Genomic DNA, 21,248 nt, shown 5'->3' on the forward strand with positions numbered 1-21,248 from the left:
CCCTGCTTGCTACAACGTTCAACACGAATACATCCAAGAAGCCTACCCAGTCCTCTCCAATCCTAATGGTCACCCACCGAGCTTGTCCAGTGACAATGGTGCGTGAGGTGACCACTGTCGGCAATAGCTGCTCATCACTGAGACGGAGATGCATACTCCACCCTGTCCCGAAGGGGCCGAGAGAGTAGGACTAGAAGGTGTGACGTTTTCCCTTCAAGATCTTCCCGCAGTGGTGGGTAGGTCCCTGTGAAAGATGATGATCTTGAATGAAGAGGATGTCACTGTTTGTGGAGGAGGGTGTTCCGATAGAGAGGCAGGTGCAGGAGGGAGAGTCTGAGGAGATGGCGGGGGAGGGGGGGGCGGCGGGATGGGCAAGGGTTGAGAAGGGGGTGTTGGCACTGGCACTGGCATTGGCGGGTTAGCAAGCCACTTGGGAACCTGAAAGCCTGGAGGGCGGTCTCGACGAGGTAACGATCTCTAGAAGTGGGGAGGGGGGGGGGGTTCCTTGAAGGTGCTAAGGGGGCCCCATTACCATCGAAGGGCTGCTAAGATAAATGTTTGTAATGGTTCCTGGATCCTTCCAGCCTAGCGCGTCTGTTAGCACGGCTTTGCTTTGGAAGTCGACCGCGACGGTTTCGCCTTGGGCCAACAATGTGCTACTATCTTGCGCCGGTCTCAACTGAGGTCGGGTCCTAGTGCTCTGTTGCCTGGGGGCATCTCTCGCCCATCCCCTTGGGGAGGATATGCGCTGGGGGCGGGTTTTGGGAGGGGGGGGTGGGGGAGCGAGCAACTAGAAGGGGCCTGCTAGACTGCTGACGAGGACAAGCTCTAGCGAAGTGTGACAGATGTACCATTGGCCTGGGAGGCCAAAATACTCAACTCTTTGCAAAATAGGGTTGCGAGATGGTGTGAGGCATTGATTCCAGAGAGCAATGCAGATATGAAGGGAAGGAATCCTGGCCGTCCGTGCAAGAATCGAAGTGGCGGTGTGTGTTGGGGGGGGGGGTCCCATCACTCCCCCGATAGCACCACCTATCATCGGGAGGTGAGATGCTAGCCAAAGGGTCGGATGCTGGGTGGAAGCTGTGCTGCTACCTCGCAAAAAGAAGGCTTGGGCCGTACGCACTATGACGGGGCTCAGCTGCTGAAACTCGTGGTGCCCGGGGGACTAGGGCCTTTGACACACTTGTTGATACCCTCAATGCATATTAAGACATTTAAACATGGCAACAGCCTTAACACACATCCACCATCAGTTCGCATAAAACATAAAAGCTGGAGAAAACATCCACAAGCTTGCAAATGTGACACCGCATAGAGGCCGGAATGGGCCGACCCCCCCCCCCCCCCCCCCTTGGAGTATTTTATTACCCAAGGAGAATAATATCATGTACAAGCTTTGAGGGCCTTACTCTCCCCATGGGAGATGCCAGATTATCCATATACAAATGCCATAACACAACCCAACACGAGGCTACTAAGCCGGAACACAGGCTGTAGAAATGCCCAGCCAACAATATAATCCGTATACCTCCGTCTGGGTACTGATTCTTCCCTAAAAACCATGGGTCTTCATGCAATAGAGTTGGTACACCAAGTACAACTCTCCATTCAGCCGGTACAATAGGTACAATGGCTGGTACATCAAGTACAACTCTCCATTTAGCCGGTACAGCAGGTACAGTGGCTGGTACAGCAAGTACAAATGCTGGTACAGCCAGTACAGTGGCTGGTACCGCAAGTACAAGGACTGGTACAACAAGTATAGTGGCTAGAAATCATAATAGAAGTTCATGCATTCAAGTTTCTATGCATTCAAGTTTCTATGTTTCAAGCTTTCAGGCTCAATCTTTGAAGTTTAATGTCTTTTTGGTTTGTTTCTTGGTTATCTCTATATGTGTATAATGCTTTCTAAAAGCTTTTTTATGTCTATAAAACTCATCAATCAGTGAAGCTTGTTAACGGTACCACAACCAAACCCATAGGCATCCTACAAGATGCGAAAATCAAGACCTTCAGACTAAGTTTCCACCACATCATTCGTGGTGATTGATTTTTAGAGAAGAGGGTCATACACAATGATTCTCGAAAGGCCTTATATGAGAGAACTAAGACTAGTTGATGATTGGGGAACCAATCATATTTATATACGCAAAGGCAACGAGTCCTTGAAGATAAACCTGAAGACATGGAAGACTCATCCCATGGGTTGAGGCATTCTCGCCAATGAGTGTGACACAACTATCTGAACCGCTTCGGTCAACATGTGTAAATTTTGCAACAAGTTGTTGGGTAGTGAAGGTACTTGATTTTTTGAAACATAATGTTTTTTGTTTTGTTTTGGGAGCTGAGGGACGAGACATTTTTACATGAAGCCTAAAAACCTTGAAATGAAAGAAACCTCAAAATATTTTTTGTGACTGACTATGTAGAGGGGTTTGGAACATGCATTATTGGTCATCCAATGATGACAAAACCCCAATTACTTGGAAATCCATAGCTTTGCATTGTGTGAAGGAATGGATGCTGGCCATAGTTGGTTGCAATGCTCACTTCTATTGTTGGTATAAGTTGAAGGCCAAGGTCATGAGAATCTCCAAGGGCAAGGGAAGATATCTCTCTTTTGGTTTTATATAGGTGATATCTTGCAACATTAAGGTTGTGGAAGTCTTGCTTATGCACAAGGCATGTATATACCAATGGAAAGTTTAGGTTATTCCCAAATTTAACAAAAATCAAAGTGTGATCTTGACTCTATGAGAGAGGCTAGTCACAAAGCTTCAAATCATCAACTCCATCATTTACAACATAGATTACGTGCATAGCATCCCCGCTCACATCATCAATGCCCTAGAGTAGGTGTAGGTTCATGCATTATGATACGTCACCTTAGTAGATAATTTTCCATTGAACTGAGTTTCTATCACTCCGGAACTGAAGGGTAGACTCAGCCATGATGAAGGCTAGCACTAAAGAGATAACACACGTGCGTGCACAACGCGCGTGCGCGCAGCTGATTGGGAAAATTGCAAGGCTTTGGGTAGAAGTAACTATATGAACTTGCCAACTTGGACAAATACTTCAAAAGAAATATGGTCAAAGCTTGAAATGATACTTATAGGAACACGCTGAAATAGGGGTCTCTAGGCCAAGATACTCAGCCCATTTGATTCCGAAATGGGCCTTTTTCTCCATTTCATCTGTTACCCCCTCACTGTTTTCGCCTTGGGTCAGAACTGCCGTTTTGCCTTGGGTCTCAATTGTTTGTCGAACAACACGTATGGTCTCTCCTTTGCACCCTAGATTTTGACTTAAGGTCAACTAAGTTGACTCTATTTCTATGTTCTGTCCCATCTCCTTCTCTCCTATCTAATCCTTTTTTGTTTCCTCCCCTCCTCCGGTCCCCCTTGCTGGCATCATTCTTTGCTTACATGGGATTTGCAGATTCAGCCCCCTTTAAAGTGTGTCTTCATTTCCATTTTCCCATTTTGTGTGATCATGATAGACGTTGGTCACTTGCATTTCATGAGCATGGTATGATGAGGTGTGTTGATACTTGTAAGCAACAATCTATAAACGTTGTGAGAATACGACGAGAGGCTTCATGAGATGATGCTTTGATAGACTACATAACCCTTGTCCCTTGGGAGTATATGCGTGATCAATGGTTTTTGGTGGAATCTCCTACAGATAAAGTAGGTGGGAAGCAATACTTTCAGTAGGTCTCCCATGTGTAGACTGCTAGTATACACTCAATGCGCTCTCAGCATGTATCTCACATCTATGTTTGGTGCACATTTGTGAAGGCCTCTATTATGATGAGAAGCGATTGGTGCACGTGTGTTTGGTGGGAATCCCGGCTTAGGCGTCGATAGGGTCGTTATTGTGACCGTTGATGGTTAGGAGATGGTGAGAGATTCAAGCGTTAGCTGAGGCCCGGGGTGGTTAGTTGTCATTTTGAGGGCGGTGACCATGTCTATGCCGCGTAACCGCTCGCATTGTATGCACGCCTACCACACCACTTGCAGTACTATATATGGGCATAGTTATCACAAGCTAAGGCATTCAATGCTTGTGAGTATCTACACCCTCTACATGTAGTACTTCCCCCATCCAAAGTCTGTCTAGATCACAATCTAAGCTCTACTTGAGAGTGCACGGGTGGAGAGTACCATCACATTTTACCTATCTCAGAATTTTAAATTCTCTTCATTCTCTACTTGAGAGTGCACGGGTGGACAGTACCATTACATTTTACCTATCTCAGAATTTTAAATTCTCTTCATTCTCTATGTATTGCACTTTATTATGCTATCTATCTTTCTGTTGTGCTATATTCTTATATGGTATGAGAGCTTAGGTGCTTTTAGTAAAAATAGTGCATAAAGTTTAGTCTTTCTTTGCATAGAATACTAGGAGTGATGGCTTCTATCTCGGCTGCTGTTGCTAAACCAGCCTTCATTGAAGGCAAGCTTGATGGGACAAACTACTCTCTCAGGAAATTCAAAACGCTTATGAGCTTCTAGAAACAATGGGGGTCTCTGACTCCAACAAACAGGGTGAACACATTTCCACCAGATGCTACAATTCTTCGGGCATGGAACAGGCGCAATATTGACGCACTTTGTGCCATTGTCACCAGCATAAATGATTCTGTTCTTACTTTGATTCAACACATAACCAAGGCATTGGAGGCTTGGACTATACTGAGGAATCAATATGAGACACGAAATCAAACCAAGATTCAGAATCTGGAGAATCAGCCTTGTCGCCGTTGAGAAGTTTGTTGAAGGAGAAGCTATTGAAGCATTTATCACGTGGATCAAAAATCCGTGAGATCGAATGGTTGCTGGGGGGATTACAAACACCAGCGAGGAACTAGCCTGGAGGTGCATCCGAATTCTTTCACAAAAGTTTGATGGCTTAGTTACGGCACTAAATACTCAGGTTAGAGACTACCTCTATCATTTGAAGAGTTTAATGCTATGTTGCTTGAGGAGGAGATGTGGTCGAAGACCCGCGGTGGTGGTGATCTTGCATTTTCGGCCAATGCTAAAGACAAAGGCACGGTATCTTCTGATGACAAGAAGAAGAAGAAGGGTCACACTCTCAAAGATTGCAGAAAGAAATAGGCTAACGAGAAGAATGACACCTTGAAATCTTTATGGAAGGGAAAGGAGTTAGTTAACAACGCCGAGACCGAGTTTGAACTTTGGGTGGCCATTGAAGAGGCATGCTCATCTGCACATGCTCTAGTTTTTCATGGATTTTGGATAGTGGAGCATCCTGACTATTATTGCTTGGTGTAGTTTGGAGCCCTCTTTGGAAGAGAGAATGTAGAAGCTTTGGGCTCGTGTGTTGAGAGAGAAGAAGAGGTTGTTGCTGAGTAGGGACATCAAGGCGCATAGGTTCAAATCAGGCTGCGGACAACAGACAGATCAGCCGTGCTAACACGTGGCCGTTGACACATGGCAAATGCCATGTGGCAGGGCGTTCCACATGGCAGGAGGGTGGCAGCTTTTTACATGGGAGCCTAGCTTTTTCCTTACTTTTTGGCATGTGTGTGCAAAAAGCAGAGGCTTTTTGTTGTAAAAAGTTATTTTTAATTTTTAAAAAGCTGGGGCAGCCAAGGGTCTATATAAGCAAGGCTTGGGGGGGAGTCCAAGCATCATATACCAGTATTCACGTGGACTCTGTGAGAGGAGTCCAAAGAAGCCTTCACTCTCGAGTCTTGGGCGTGAGTGTGCATGTGTGTGCGGGAGCGCTCTGGCTAGTTGTTGAGGAGGTCCTGGCCAAAGTTGTAATGGCGAAATAACTTCTGGAAATAAAAGAAATACCGCAAGGGGCGTAGGGTTTGGGGCTAGTGCAGTTTTCTTGTGGAGGAGTATTCTAACTCCCACTCTATCTCCTTTTTTATTTTTAAGTCTCAGCTCAGTTAAAGTGCTTGTATGTGTGGTGAAATGTTTCATTTCCGCCCATCAGACCTTTTGAAGGCTGGTTTCAAGGATCCATTGTTGGAATCACGTCAACTTTCTCAAGGAGGCAAGCTCGTGGTTATCTACACGCAAGCATGTTAGGTAGAGACGAAGATGAGATTCGGCAAACATCAACTGATGATGAGTGAGATGAAGCGATTGGGGAAGAAGACTACCATGTGGAAGCAGAGCAAGGAAACTCACATGATGAAGCCTCCTATAGTTTTTTCTTTTCCATGGTTCAGTAATCATCATGGATACATTGTACTACCTTTTGGTGACATTAATTTCTCTCATTCGGGGTGTGGTGTGCGATTGGATTGATCCGCACCTTATCCCACCAGTTGAGAGCGGAGACAACAAGATATGGGTCGAGAGCAGCTACACCAGAGGACATGACATGCCAACTTTGCCATACAGAGGCTGAGACAGAGAGGCTCATTATATATGCAGATGCCCAATATACTATGAGATCAAGGGGAGTTTCCACTACCTCTTCCGAGAGGGATTTGGACCACTCTCTAGGGTCATGGATTTTCCACACCAGAGATGCTTGGGACTCTTTCTTTTGGAGCTCTGCTAACACAAGGTATCCCTATTGCGGCTCAGATCAGTTGCACCCGTCGGAGGACCAACACAAAGAGATCTCACTCACTTCTTCCAGACTAGAGCCCCGAGAGTAGATCCACCCACTCCCCCCGACCTCTAGGCTGATGCAGGAGTCCGGCCGAGAGGAGTGACATTAGATAGAGCCACTGAGCTATGTAAAGCCCGACGCCCCTGACATAGCGGCCACCGCCCGCGCAGGAGTCCGGCCGAGAGGAGTGACATTAGATAGAGCCACTGAGCTATGTAAAACCCGACGCCCCCGACATAGCGGCCACCGCCCGCGCAGGAGGATCAGAGCCATCATTTCCCACCACCATAGGACTTTCTCCCACCCTGTCAACCTGACTACATTGGGTACCATGTTGCAGCGCCCTATGCAAGATATTCTTGGCTGATGCGGGAGCTTCAGGCTCTTTATTTTTTTCATGTATATTTTCTTTTAGTTTTACTTTCACTACGATGAAGATGTATTCCATGGATATGATGTGACATTTTGGCCTTTTGAAGATGTTAATACAATCTCTCTCTCTCTCTCTCTCTCTCTCTCTCTCTCTCTCATTGTCGAAGGTTGGAATGATGACGAGTGTTGCACTACACGTGCCCGCCTTTTACGAGAAGTAGCTATGGGCCAAACCTCGGCCCAACAGGCTCAAAGACTAAATGAGTCCCTTAGTTGTTGTAAAAAACGTGCACATGACATAGAGCAATATTGGGAACTATACGAACTATTCTTGAGTGGTAAGTCTGAGGAGGCTTGACGCCAGATACAGGAACGCCGACCACCCACATCCATCACTGACCCACATGTTTGGCACACATACGTCCACTCATTATATCACATTCCTGATCAGCCCCCCCTTCCACACACTAGAGCCTCGCCCCACTACATCTAGCTTTTTCATCATAGACATGGTGGAGACAGCTATGAGGAGACTCCAGCATGGTCACTCCCAGGATCACACAGGGATCAGAGGAGAGCACACTCTCCTATGCCCCCAAAACCCTCCCCCCACTTATAGTGCGCATATTTAACAACGCACTTTGAGAGGGCTTTCCACACGCCTGGTCTCTTCATACCATTGCCCCTATCCACAAGGCTGGGGATACCATGGATTCCAGCAACTACAGGACCATTATGATCGGCCATATCATGGCCAAGCTTTATGGATAAGTTCTTGGCGCACAGCTCAATGCCTTGGCAGAGAGGGAGGGCTTCCGCGCACTAGGCCATGCCGGTTTCCGTCGGGACTTCTCTACATCAGATCATATCTTCACTGTTAGGAGCCTCATTGAGTAGGCGAAGGCGGATGGAAGACACCTTTATTGCTGCTTTGTGGATTTCCGCAAAGCCTTTGACAAAGTGCCACATGACCGCTTGCTCCAGAGAGAGTTACTGGGGGTTCCATCGGATATGCTTTGGGGAATCATTTCATTATATGAGCTAGTAATGGGGAGAGTTAGATGCCGAGGGGGCTTTTCAGAGGAGATCACTAGCACAATTGGGGTGAAACAGGGATGCCCCCCATCTCGCACACTCTTTGGTATCTATATTGATGAGATCTCAGCCTTTATGACCAGGCAAGTGGGAGAGGTGCGTCTTTGGCAGGCACTCTCATTGCTAGACTCCTCTATGCCGATGACATAGTGCTTATCTCAGATTCTTAGGCCAGACTACAGCGTCATATGGATGCACTGTAGGATTTTTGTACACAGTGGGGGCTCTCAGTTAACCTTGGGAAAAGCAAGGTGATGGTCTTTCACACTTCTCGCAAAGTGACGAAGGATACAGTGATCACATGCAGAGACAGCAGAGTGGAGGTGACTGGTTCGTATGTCTACCTTGGGGTTACCTTCCCCAGTACAGAGGGACGTTCCTCCTTGCGACAGGCTTCCCAAGATAGATTGACCAGAGGATATGCCACACTGGCCCTCCTAGAGCACCAGTGCCATCAGTCTCACTTCAAGGAACCCCAGACGAGGGGGTGGCTCTTTGACACCTTGGTCACTCCAGCAATGATGTATGCAGCCCCCTTTTGGGCACTGGGATTATCCTTGGCAGACTGGTAGTGGATTGAGCGGCCTTTGATCCTCATGGTATCAGGGATGATTCGCAACAAACCGATTTTCCCACATCATATCATTCGAGTGGAGTTTGCTGCATCCCCCATGGTTATAGGGGCACTCTTCCAGACAGTTACCTATATACAGAGAGATGGACCCCACACGACTCCCTCGCCTAGTCCTGGAGTCTTCACAGGTGATTGATGTGAGAGGCACACTCTCATCTTGGTATGGCTCTGTTATCACATGGTTTACGGCACATAGGCTTCAGATTGACCAGCTCCCTCCTTACCAGTATGACCTAGACTCACCATACCTCAGGCTTTCCCATGTGGATCGTAACTGGGTGCTCCGATATGATTTGCTTCAGGCACACATTAAGGACCCTCGGATTACCCTGGTGCGGCCCTTGCCCGTCAAGATGTTGTATTATTGGGATCACTTTCTTAGGCTCACTGAGGATGGGCTCATACAGAGACCAGGCTACATGGATATCTGTGTGTCTCACGCCATAAGGATTGCCATTGGTCAGCTGCGAGTTTCATCCCATTCCCTAGAGATCAAGGGCGGCAGAGCAGCGAGGAATCAGGATATCCAAGGAGGACATGATTTGCAGCTTATGCAGCAGAGAGGTGGAGTCCGAGGAGCATTATGTATGCCGATGCTCAGTCTACTATGAGATCAGAGGGAGATACCATTGCCTTTCCAGAGAGGGGTTCGGTCCTATTAGCCGTATCATGGATTATCCAGACCAGAGATGCCTGGGCTTGTTCTTGCTAGAGCTACGACACAATGAGAGCCTCACGAGCTAGTCCAGCCCAACTTAGGATCACTAATTTCTTCCAGCCCTAGCATGCTGTACCTGGTTCACTAGCACATCTGGCACTTCATCAGATCAGGACAGTATCCAGGAGCACAGGGGTCACTCTACCGTGAGCCACAATTCTCTGAGCTGCGAGACGACCTCGCCCCCTGGGCCCCTGGACCATGACCACCACCAGTCCATCAGGCCCTGATTCAATGTGATCCTTACAAGTCACTGATGCACGATGGAGGCCTCTTCTTGTCAGCCTCTCTTCGCTGTTTCAGATCTTGCGGCCACCCTCTTGCCCAATGATGGATCTCCTGCATGGACCCCTCCACTCCATAGATTCGGGATAGAGTGCATTATGATCATTCTTGTATATACTTCATAGCATGCTCCCCTGTTTGTTTTGTGCATTTACCTAGCACTTAGCTTCAGTTACTAGGTTTCCAGCTCTAGTTTCAGTTTTATTTCAGTTTTCCATGATGATGATATTCCATGGATACTTGTAATCATCTTTTGTCTCATAGTCCCATCTAGCCTTTTGTAGGACTTAAATATAACACTCTCTCTCTCTCTCTCTCTCTCTCTCTCTCTCTCTTTTGGTGTTGCCAGCGAGCCCTCACTGACTCAGCCCATACGAGATCCGCGAGGACAGACTGACCAGGACATGGCTAGACATCCCCACCACGTGAGCACCCTACTCACTTGGGGTCTCTCAGAGAGCACATGTCCTCCAGAGAGCTAGACATCCCCGGTCCTAGAGACCTGGCTCCACCTGACAGCTCAAGATCCAGGAATTGCATCCAGTTTACTCATTGATCACATGTAACATCTTTTCGGTCTCATAGACCCTTTGGGTCTTTGGTAGACCTTAGTAACATCTCTTTCTCCCTCGCCCCCCCCAAACAACACACACTCTTTTTTTTGGGGGGTAAAAACCATTCCTCTATTACCAAGAAACAATATACATGAGGAGGATGTACTTTGGAGAGAAGTCATGCAAGAAAAAACTATTTCAAACTATGGGATGTCAATAACCTCTGGCTGTTGTCGACAGTCATGTAGGGATTGGCAAAGATTGGCACGAAAGAAACCATAAGCACCAGGGAAGGTTGTTGAAACATGGTATGGTTCCTAGCCTTCCAAATAGTCTAGAGTGGCCAATATCTCATGCAAATGATGAAAATGTCCAATCCGGCCATGCAAGATGGCAGAACACCAAAAATCCAAAAGGGTTTTCCTCCTTTGAACGATGGAAAACATCCTTGGAGGTTGTGAGTCAATGCTTGCAAGAAATTTCTGGACTCCGTGCAATGCCAAGGAAGAAGATGAGGAACAGACTTTACATGTCGTCCACATTTACAACATCTATCATTGGAGATGTGGTTTTATAAAGCATATTCTTTTGGACTAACCTTATACAAACTTGCACTTACTCTTGGGCACTGATGACGTGAGTAGGGATGTCATAGCGTATTGTCCACGCTATGCATGATAGAGTTGATGAACCTACACTTCATGTTCGGACAGACATTGGAGTTAATGGTTGCACTTTTGAGTCGAAGTCTTTTTTGAAGTTTAGCTTAATGTTTGGTTCTGGCTCTTAAGTGCTTTAGGTCTAGAGTTTATAGATCTCTGTTTTGCTATTGTGTGTTCTTGTTTAGTATCTCAGCTCAAAAAGTTTAAGTTCTTATTAAGAAGAAGTGTGTATGCTTTTGTGTGTGAGTGTGTGTGTTTTTTTTTTTAAAGTTTCGTTCATTCATGTAATTGTTTTGTTTTGTTTTCTTGTTTCTTGTTTCTTGTTTTTTGTTTTTTTTTGTTTTTTTGTTTTTGTTTTGTTTTGTTTTCTTGTTTTTTTGTTTGTTTGTTTTTTTTGTTTTTGTTAAAGTCTTAATTAAAAGTTTTCGTTTGATATTATCTTTTGATTTCCTCTCCTTAGTAGCTAGGTTTGTTAATTTATTTATTTTTGATCTTTCAAATGCTTTGTTTTTGTCTTTGTCCTTCTTCACTATTATTTCTTTCTCAAATCTCTCAATTCGTAAGTTCAGATTTTTTTGACCTTATGAAGGTATATCATTGGAGATGTGTCGTTTTGCCTGAAAAGTAGAAACTTGAAGTATTCCCACAAGACATCTCCATAAGAATCGATGTTGTTTGAGAGGTAGCTTACAATCCCAAATTATTTGAAGTCTTTGATTTAGTAGTTTTATGCAAGCCCCATAAAGCATCAGCCTGAGGCTGAATCTAGGGTAAAGGAAGCAAGACTTTGTATACATTACTTGCCGAAAGCGTATTCAATCGAAGAGAGCTGGTATGACCAACAAGTTGCCAATCATGAAGTCTATCCTGATTATTCAAGGGTGGAATGGATTCGAAAAGCCACAACAACGTAGTAATAGATTTTCACACTCGCTTGGATGCAAACCCAAGTTGTGTTTCAAACAGGCTTGTGGGAAAGTCATCACAAATCCATCATTTGTGATAACATCCACCACAGTGATGACTCTAGTAGAGGCCAAAAAGCATGCCTTTTGTGGTTCTTGTACTGCAAGTGATCGAGGAAACAGCGAAGACCAATGAATGCTTTCCAGTCGAAAAGAATTCCCAGTCTGCACATCTCTTCCATGCTAGCGAACAGAAGATAGAGCTAATTTTCAATCACGAAGAAGAGAAGATGCATAAGGGCATCCATGGATTTTTCCTTCAAATTTACTAAGCATTGCTTCCCAATGAGAAATGTGCCAATTGCCATAAGCTCTAGTTTTGATAGAAGCACACATGCTTGCAAGCATTATGGCCTATGGCTGCTGAAGTTGAAAGAAAGTGGGAATCATGGTGGCCTTTCTTGCCAAGAGATGATAATGCAAATCAAGTATATTTAATCCACCATGCATTTTAGGAGTGTAGACCAAAGATGTAGCGCTCTGAGCTCTCATATGATGCTTGGTTTTCTACAGCAATTCCAAGGCATTAGACATAAAAGAATCAATATCAGTTTTACGCCAAATCAACAACAACAAATTGCACATAGGCCATAATGATCGAACAATTTTGAGACACACATGTAAAGGCCATGTAGAAAGCTTCCAATATGCTAGCTTGGCCTTCAATTCGTTCAACACCCAAAGAATAGCATCGTGCGTAGACATCTGCCAAGCCAGTGGATATCCCATATGTCTAACCAGGTGATCTGTTGGTATAATTTGCAGAGGCCATAGCAGTGCATGCCATCATAAGAAGTTAACGGAAGCAGTGCAGACTTAGAAAAGTTGGTATAAAGTCTAGTTGCTTTACCAAACAATTCCAAAGTTTCATGATGCAGTTGAGATCATTTGGATCATATTTGGGCATTGAGATCATTTGGATCATATTTGGGCATGAATAAATAATTATCTGCATAGGCTTGGTCTACAAAATGTGAACCATTGGGTAATCGCAAACCATGCAATTGCCCCTGTGTAGTTAAAAGATCCATATACATCAAAAGTGGATGCATAGCAATGGCATAGCGCATTGCACTAAGAGGGTATCCTTGACTCACATATTTTTCCAAAATCCACTTCGATGAAAGATCACGACCAAAAACACATTGGGTAGTTCTATCTTTATATAACCAAAAAATGGCTTGTTGCATTTTACAACCAGTGGCATCAATGTGATTGGTCTCCGATCATTAAAGGATTGTCCCAATGCTTTTTTAGGTACCAAAGTCACAAGGCCTTCTTTCTAGGAATTAGGCATATATCTTGTTTCCTATGCAACATTAATCATGTTCAAGATCAGAAGTTTAAGCTCATCCCAAAAGGCAACAAATAATTCAACCGTCAGACCATCCCAACCAGCTGACTTCCAACGTCCCATACCATATAATGCATGTGTCAACTCTTCCCCAGTGAAGGGGAGATCATGCCTCAAGGCAGATTCATTGTCAACAATGGAATGCACACAATTTAACCACACACACACACAACTCACGCAGAAGTGTTCTGTACACTTATAGAAGGCCTTTAACAAGATGTAGTGAGTATGGGGTGGACAGGATTATCATGACTGTGGGTTCGCAGAGTTGCAGCCCTTGGCAGTCATGGAACCCACTGGTGCTAGTTTGGCAGGATAGCTGAAAGCACTCAGACCCATGTGAGTTACCAAATTCAGGAGTGTTGCTACCCCCAGTGGCCTGTATATACATGGCACGTTTTGCAAAACGCCCCCCCCCCCCGGGGCCAAAAAAAGAAAAAAGAAAAAATAAAAAGAATTCCCGTTGGAGTCTCCAGAGATGGAAACCAAAGCTAGAGTAGCACATATAACTGTATAATGAATATCATGGCATATGAATGTGTATTGTTTGCTTTGCATGGCTGACTTGCAGGCAGAGGAACACGAGTCCAAAACCATTGAAGAAATTAAAAGGGATGAACCTGAGTTTTATGAATTGGTTTGTGGAGTGCTGCAGAAAGCAGAGGATGCTTATCAACATGCTTGTGGTTTTTGAACTATATACTTGCTCCATGCCTCATTTCTGGGGGTCCAGATCTCTGTTCTTGGCTTTGGTAGAACTATTTCTACAAGAGGTATTGCAGGCCCGTGTGCCATTTAACCCAATTCTATACTATTTTTGAGTCAGTAATGTGATCTTTAGTGTGAAGGTTTCCCTTTAACGTGCTTTTAAAAAAAAAATAAAAAAATTGGGGGGGTTGTGGGGGGGGGGGGGGTGCATGGCTAGGTTTGACCATATTGCACAATTATGCACGAGTGAGATCAACATTTCCTGTTTTGTTAATGTTGGCATCAAAACTTTGTTGGCCTTGCTAGGGTACATTAGAATAAAGGGCAATCCTTTACCATGGCCTGAGGTCTGACCATATTGCACAATTATGCACGAGTGAGATCAACATTTCCTGTTTTGTTAATGTTGGCATCAAAACTTTGTTGGCCTTGCTAGGGTACATTAGAAACAGCATAAAGGGCAATCCTTTACCATGGCCTGAGGTTTATGTGTGTGTGTGTGTGTGTGTGTGTGTGTGTGTCTTCACCAGCTTAATGGTGATGTGATGGTGTGTTTCAATCACGATTAAAGATGACACAATTGCAATGAGTCGAACAAAAAAATAAATTTCTTGAGTATATACAAAGCTTGAGTTTTGGGGGCATTTTTGCAATCTTGGAATTAATTTAGGAGCATGATTTTAGAAACGAAGGGTTCCAAAACATTCGTTACTCAAAAATTGAGTAGCTGTGTGTTTTCCTTGCTTCATTTGACGAGTACACCATGCTTGGCATAGTCAAGAAGGCCCGAGTAACAGAATAGATAATGGTTACAAAAGGAAATGGATGCTGCAGGTGCCACAGCTTGGGTTTATGTTCTACCTTTGTCATTCCTAGTTGCCTCTACATTATATTTAAACTGTCAAGTGAAAATTTAGAATGCGGTCTTGCCTGAGTGGCTCAGCTCATCACGACCCACTTAACCAAGAGGTCGTGGGTTCGAGACCTGACACCTTAGGGTTGTGTGAGTGGTGTAGCTTCTAGCTTGCCTAGATCCCCTTGAAAGGGGGCTTCGAAAAATAATAATAATTTAGAATGCATTATAGCAACCAAAAGTTGAATGACGGAGGGGAGGATAGGTGAATAAGAGAAGAAATTGGCATTGAAATGGTCAAAGCCCTCAAATTTCAGTCAGCAGAAACCTTCTTTCTATTACACATATACATGGGGAAAAGCCAGCCATCAAACGAAAAAAATTTCCAAATTCCATCAGTAGAGGATCACAGCCATTGAATTGAGTCATATATTATGGTATTCAGCTCAGTTCTTTAATGTACATCCCACATGTACGGTACATACACTCGCTTTAAGACCTAGAAACTCTAATTCCATTCAGTAGCAAAACCACATGAAGCATATATCTTCTGTATATAAGCCCAACTTTACCTGGCACAAGAAAACCGTAGAATACAGCACATTTTCCTATATGCAAGCAACTTTTTTCTCCTTTTGGCATACACGTGCGGGGTAGCAGAGCTCTTGCATGCTTCTTGGTCAACCCTTATGGGCTCCCTGTTGCATGGTCGACCTTGTTCATATGCTCTCTAGAGGGTACACGTGTCCTCTCTTCTTCTTTTTTTGGGTTGCAAGTCCCTTGTAAATAGCGCTATTAAGGTTCACATGCCTTTTTATCCTCTAAATTCCAAAGACCTTGTTCTAGGTTCCAACCAAACTTGTGTCCATCTCCCTTCTCATCATATTTATAGGTTCTGTAGACATCACATTATAATAATACACTATCAAAGCATCAAACTTGGAACCAACAAAGAGCCCTCTCCTTTTCTACCTTGGATCCCATGCAAGAGAGGGGGGCTAGATCATCATGCGAATAACCCCTCCTCGCACAAAATTAAAATCGACCATGACTTGTTCCCCCTTGGTTGCCAAGGACAGTCGAAAGTAAAACCCCCTTGCACACCAAGCCATAACTACCCACCCTTTTATCTCAACATGATTGTACTTGCTCCATCACCATCTCTATACATTTATTCGTCAAGTATCATTCCATTGATGAGTTAAATGAGATCATGTCCCATTTGGAGATCTTTTTATAACCACATGTTTCCTCCCACCTAACCGAGAACTTTTTGTTCAACCAATGATTATCATATTTAGGAAACAAAACTCCTTTTTTGATGGCCTCAAAATAAGCTCTTTCAATTAATATGGCTGTTGCAATTCTTTGTTACGCTTTCTCAAACCAAGTAATCTAGTTTAATCGGGAGAATAGATTCAACTCTATATACTAGATGAAATGGTGTGGAACTTGTAGCAACATTGGGGGTATTATGATATGACCATAGAGTATTGGGCAATTAAATGTCACACAAATGTTTTGCTCTTTTCAATCGTATTGGAAATTATATTCCATAAAAGGTTGTTACTGTTCTCCATCAAGGCACTACACTATGGATAGTATGCTAATGTTTCACCAAAACTTTGGACAACAATCTCTAAAAAACTTTCCCTTGAATGTGGATTATAATATGTAACCACCTCTCACGCACACCCAAATTGTGCACAAGCATTCTCCATTGAAAAGGTGACTTATGTCCTACTAGTGCAATTCTTAGCGGCTTTTGCCTTGATGTAGAGATAAGGTGCGATGAACCTAGTTTTTTGTCGAAATCTTGATAAGTTTGGCAAGTTGCATATTTTTCCAAAAATACCAACTTTTGAGAATATGCTTGGTTGTATTTTCATCTGTAGAATGGCTTTCCATCTTTGTGAGAGTAGTCCTTACTCGTTGCACTTTGGCGTTACGAATCACTCTCTGTAACAGTGATTCTCTTTCCATTGTTTAATTTGGGCGTGTTCTTGGATTCATCTAGGTATATAATTCAGCCGTATTAGCAGACATGCATATTTCAAATTGTGAATTTTTTGTCGGAGTTGCGGCCAGTTGAGATTGTGCTTATTCTTTCTATCTTTAGCGGTGCATTTGCCTTATCAACTACTTATTTGCTGTACTAATTCTTTCTATTCCCTTAGTGCTAGGTTTCATTATGGCTAAGTCTGCCTTGCATCTTCGGAGGTTTGACAGAAACTCAGTACGAAGGCCTTTGTGTGAATATATGCTTGTGTGTGTGTGTGTGGAGTGCATGTGAGCATATCTTGATACAGAGTTCTACACCCACTATTGGCCACTGATGACGTTAGTGGGGATGTCGTAGTATCTAGTCCATACTATGCATAATGAAGTTGATAGCTATATAGTCTTGTGGGTTGACTACCACGAGTATATAACATGCACGTTTCTAAAAGGTGAATTTGGGCATGTTCTTGGATTCCTCTAGGTATATAATTCAGCCGTATTAGAGGACATGCAGATTTCACGTTGTGAATGTTTCGTCCGAGTTGCAGCCAATTCATATTGTGCTTATTCTTTCTATCTTTAGCGGTGTATTTTGCCCTGCATCTCCAAAGGTTTGACAGAAACTCAGTATGAAGGCCTTTGTGTGAATATATGCTCTTATGTGTGTGTGGAGTGCGTGTGTGAGAGCATGTCTTGATACAGAGTTCTACACCCACTATTGGGCATTGATGACGTTAGTGGGGATGTCTTAGTATCTAGTCCATGCTATGCATAATGGAGTTGATAGTTATATAGTCTTGTGGGTTGATGAGTATATAACATGCACGTTTCTAAAAGGTGGATTTGGGCATGTTCCTGGATTCATCTAGGTATATATATGTATGCTATTACCATGCTTAGGTTCTATATGTATCGTGCATTTCTTCTAATCCTAATTGGAGGAGTGTTTAAGCTAAGAGCTTACCTTAGCGCTGTTGAAGCATGTGTCATTAGGTCTTGCCTTTGAGCCGGAAACTCTAACTTTCATATGTGGGTGCGCTAGCTCGTATGTCACCTCCTCACTCGGTTGTCATACTGGAATGCTCCTTTTTCAATGGGGTGAAGGGAGAGATCTATTATGCTTTGATGGAGGCAACAAGAGATCCATCTCCACGGAGGTTCTTTCTCACAAAAGGTAAGGAAAGAAGAAGAAGCTAATTTAAGAAGAAAACCTACAATCAAACTTATATAGCGTGTATTCATCAAGCAAGCAAGATTCAATGGCATACAAGCAAGCAAGAAGAGGAAAGAGGAGAGCTCACGACGAGTAATTGATTGCAAGGGACTGATTGTGTATTGCTTATTGTTAAAAATGACTTATATCCAAGTAACTAGTTTTCGCACTAGTTCCTCAAACTTAAAAATGGTAAAATCTCTATTACTTGTCTCAACAAGCAAGTATGTCTATAGACTTTCCCTCTTTGACATTAAGTGCAATGTAAGGACACTTTATATATTCTAGCATCTTTTTACAAAAGTTAAGTGTTTGTTCGAGCAGGTAAGATGAAAAAGTGCCTTATGATAGGTGGGGCAGGCAAAACGATCTTAACCTACAGAATGATTAACATACTTTCCTTCCTAATGGTGAGCGCATCCTCGTGTCACCCAAGTTGATGGGTGAAGCTGTTGTGGGGTGGAAGCTATGGATAGTCCAGGATACATCATGAAGGTGGTGGGGCCAAGATTAAGTGGCATAGTTCGGGACTAATTCGCCTGAATGCACTCTAAAATGGTGAGAAGCTTTGGGTACTCCTAAAGGTAAGTAGTTTGTCGAGGCGGCATGAAAAGTGATTGGCGATGCAGAGGTTCTTCACACTAGGCCTTCATTGGTGATGGAAGTGGAGGAAGCTGGTTGGTAGGAGCGGTTCGCACTTTGTGTTGACACAATGAGCGTTAGGACCACAATAGAATGATTTGTATGGAATAACATGAGGGTATGTCCTGATGTCACACATGTTGCTAAGAGACAAGGGCTCCTTTGTAGCAAAAACATCCCGCCAGGGTGAGGTTATGTTGGTAAATTTGAGTTGAAGCAAAGGTGATATTCATTGCAGGTCTTTAGAGGTACCTCCAAGGTTGAGGGTTCTTCAATATCATGGCCCAGGCTTTCGCTTGCCATGATACTCCCATCAAGAGATGTACTTGGAGGCTGGTGTATTGGCAAGGTTAGTTGTAGGTGCAAGCGCATGTGTGTGCTCAAATATGCGAGAAGTTAAAATATGATGTACATAGTAAGTGGCATGCATGGGCGATAATGGGCGGCGGAAGGTGTACGTGTGTACATTTCTCCAAACAATGACTTCTCCATTGAATTGCTTTCTTTAAATCTCTTTGTTGCTTTCTTAAACATTTAGGTGACATCCCTTTTCTTGAGGAGTCAAGATCATTATAATGTTTTAGGCATGGTAGTGGACTTTGTTCATGGCTCTGCCCATAGCTACAAATGAGTTGGCCAACCTCTGTGGTTTGAGGGATCTCGCATTTTCGAGCACTTGGGATAGAGACATTATGGATCAAGTGGGTGGTGTGGTCGAATACGAGGCCATGGGATGTTCTTATTGGTATTAGTCAAAAAGGTGCGCCTATGTAAAAGCATCTTCTCATTAAAACTAAACACTCTGCTTTCTTTGACACTTTTCATTCTTCTTTCTTTGGCTCTTACATATGGTTTTAGATAGGGAATTAGTTGTTGATTTGTAATGAGGTTGGTTGATACGATGGGTCTGAATGAGGTTGGGTTGTCCATGAGAATGGAAGAATTTAGGACACCCAATATGGCATGTACATTGGTAAACCGTGAGCTAGGACATGGTTGAATCCTCACTTAAGGTGGACTTGAAGGAGTTTTACCTTCTTAACATGGAGGGCTCTCTATTAAAAAAGAAAACTGAAATTCATGCAAGCTTTCTCACCGAGTAATGTATTTTTGTTAAATTTGTTAAAAAGACAAAGTGATTGACAAAATATAAGATCTAGCCAAACATCTCGATAACAAATATCATGGACAACCCTTGCTTTTCCACTTTTAAATCTCTTTTTTTTTGTGTCTAGAAAATGCCAACTAGCATAATATATTGGTTACATATGTCCTTCTTCCCCTTTTTGCAACAATATAAGAGCCATCTTAAAATACATTGACATGGAGTTAAAATATCATCTTCCCAATTGGGTGGAATAGCAATTGGCTCCTTTTTTAACATCTCTTTACTAAATCACATGCCTCTTTGTCCTACTTAGTCCATATAAATCTACCCCCCTCTAGTTATTTAATGTAAAGAATGTAGCAACACTTGATGTAACTCCCCACAAAAGTTTCCAATAATATGTGATCTTTTCAATAAATGTTTTCAATGTACTTACTAACACTGAGAGGGCTTGAATTCCCAACTCTTTTTGAGGGTTCATTTCAATATCCTTAAGTGAGACAATATGCCCTAAAACCCTTACCTTATTCTCTGTAGTATGAAAACTATCATGATCAGATTACCTTGGTAATCAAAACCATATGCATCTATTTAGATGTTTTTTAATTGAATTATAATCACAATCATTAAAATATACTTACATGAATTTTCCAAGGAAGGTAAACACTTTGTTTTCTTTTACTATGCAAATATGAAAATACCTTAATCACACATCTCATATTGTGTATCTTTCATGACTAGCCACGTGGTCAAGAGAATTGGATAATGATTCCCCTTTGTGCAAACATTCAAAGGACGCATGTCTACACAAATTTTCTATCCCCTCCCTTTCCCCATGGTTTTCTTCCTTGTGCTACTATAAGAGTTGATACATATTTTGATTCTTCCAGCACATGAAAAGGTGGAGAATGCAAGTATTCAAGCTGCCTAAAAAGTAGCAAACTAAAAATGTTGAACCCTCAATTGGAGGTATAAAAAAGAGAGGAGTATTTGGATATATTTGATGTATTCTTTTAGTCAACGTTTGGTAAATGCATAATGTAACAATGGTGAAACACGAGATCAAATTGAAGCATGATGCTAAGCCAGAGGTTCAAAAGCTTATGAGTGGGGGTGATACAAGAAGAGACATTGAAACAAGAAATAGATAGACTCTTGCTTTTAGTCTTTATCTACTGTGTGTGGAGCTGACTTAAAACCTCAAAATTAGTTAACTCCTTAGCGAAACGCTGACATTCTTCACACCTTTACATGAGGCGTCAAATGATGGGATGCTTTAGACTCTCCATTGGAAATGTTGTACAATAAACCTTTGTGGGAAGAGGTTGCAAATGATGCATCATGGCATGAGGAAATGAAAGCCAGCATACAATAGGGATCCCTTGGTAAGAGATTATAATGACATTGAATGTGAAGTGGATTGCACATATAGGGGCTAGAAACCTCCCAAGAGATGAAAGACAAAGTGGATG

The 21,248-nt window shown here is 43.1% G+C and overlaps 1 protein-coding gene across 4 annotated transcripts in view; it reads left to right on the forward strand.

Annotated features, from left to right (window-relative positions):
- The window catches only part of LOC147607825 (NAD(P)-binding Rossmann-fold superfamily protein), a 109,943-nt gene extending 95,805 nt beyond the window's left edge, over positions 1–14,138 (forward strand). For 3 of the 4 annotated variants that reach the window (XM_086789583.1, XM_086789582.1, XM_086789585.1), the window contains one exon: positions 13,823–14,138. In XM_086789583.1, the coding sequence (XP_086645709.1) occupies positions 13,823–13,945 (123 nt within the window). In that variant the 3' untranslated portion in view covers positions 13,946–14,138. The remainder of the gene's footprint in view (positions 1–13,822) is intronic. The other variant, XM_086789584.1, reaches the window with a different exon arrangement.
- The last annotated feature ends 7,110 nt before the right edge of the window (positions 14,139–21,248 follow it).

The sequence above is a fragment of the Cibotium barometz genome, chromosome 54 (genome assembly GCF_041138505.1).
Source record: "Cibotium barometz isolate CiBa-2024 chromosome 54, ASM4113850v1, whole genome shotgun sequence".
NCBI lineage: Eukaryota > Viridiplantae > Streptophyta > Polypodiopsida > Cyatheales > Cibotiaceae > Cibotium > Cibotium barometz.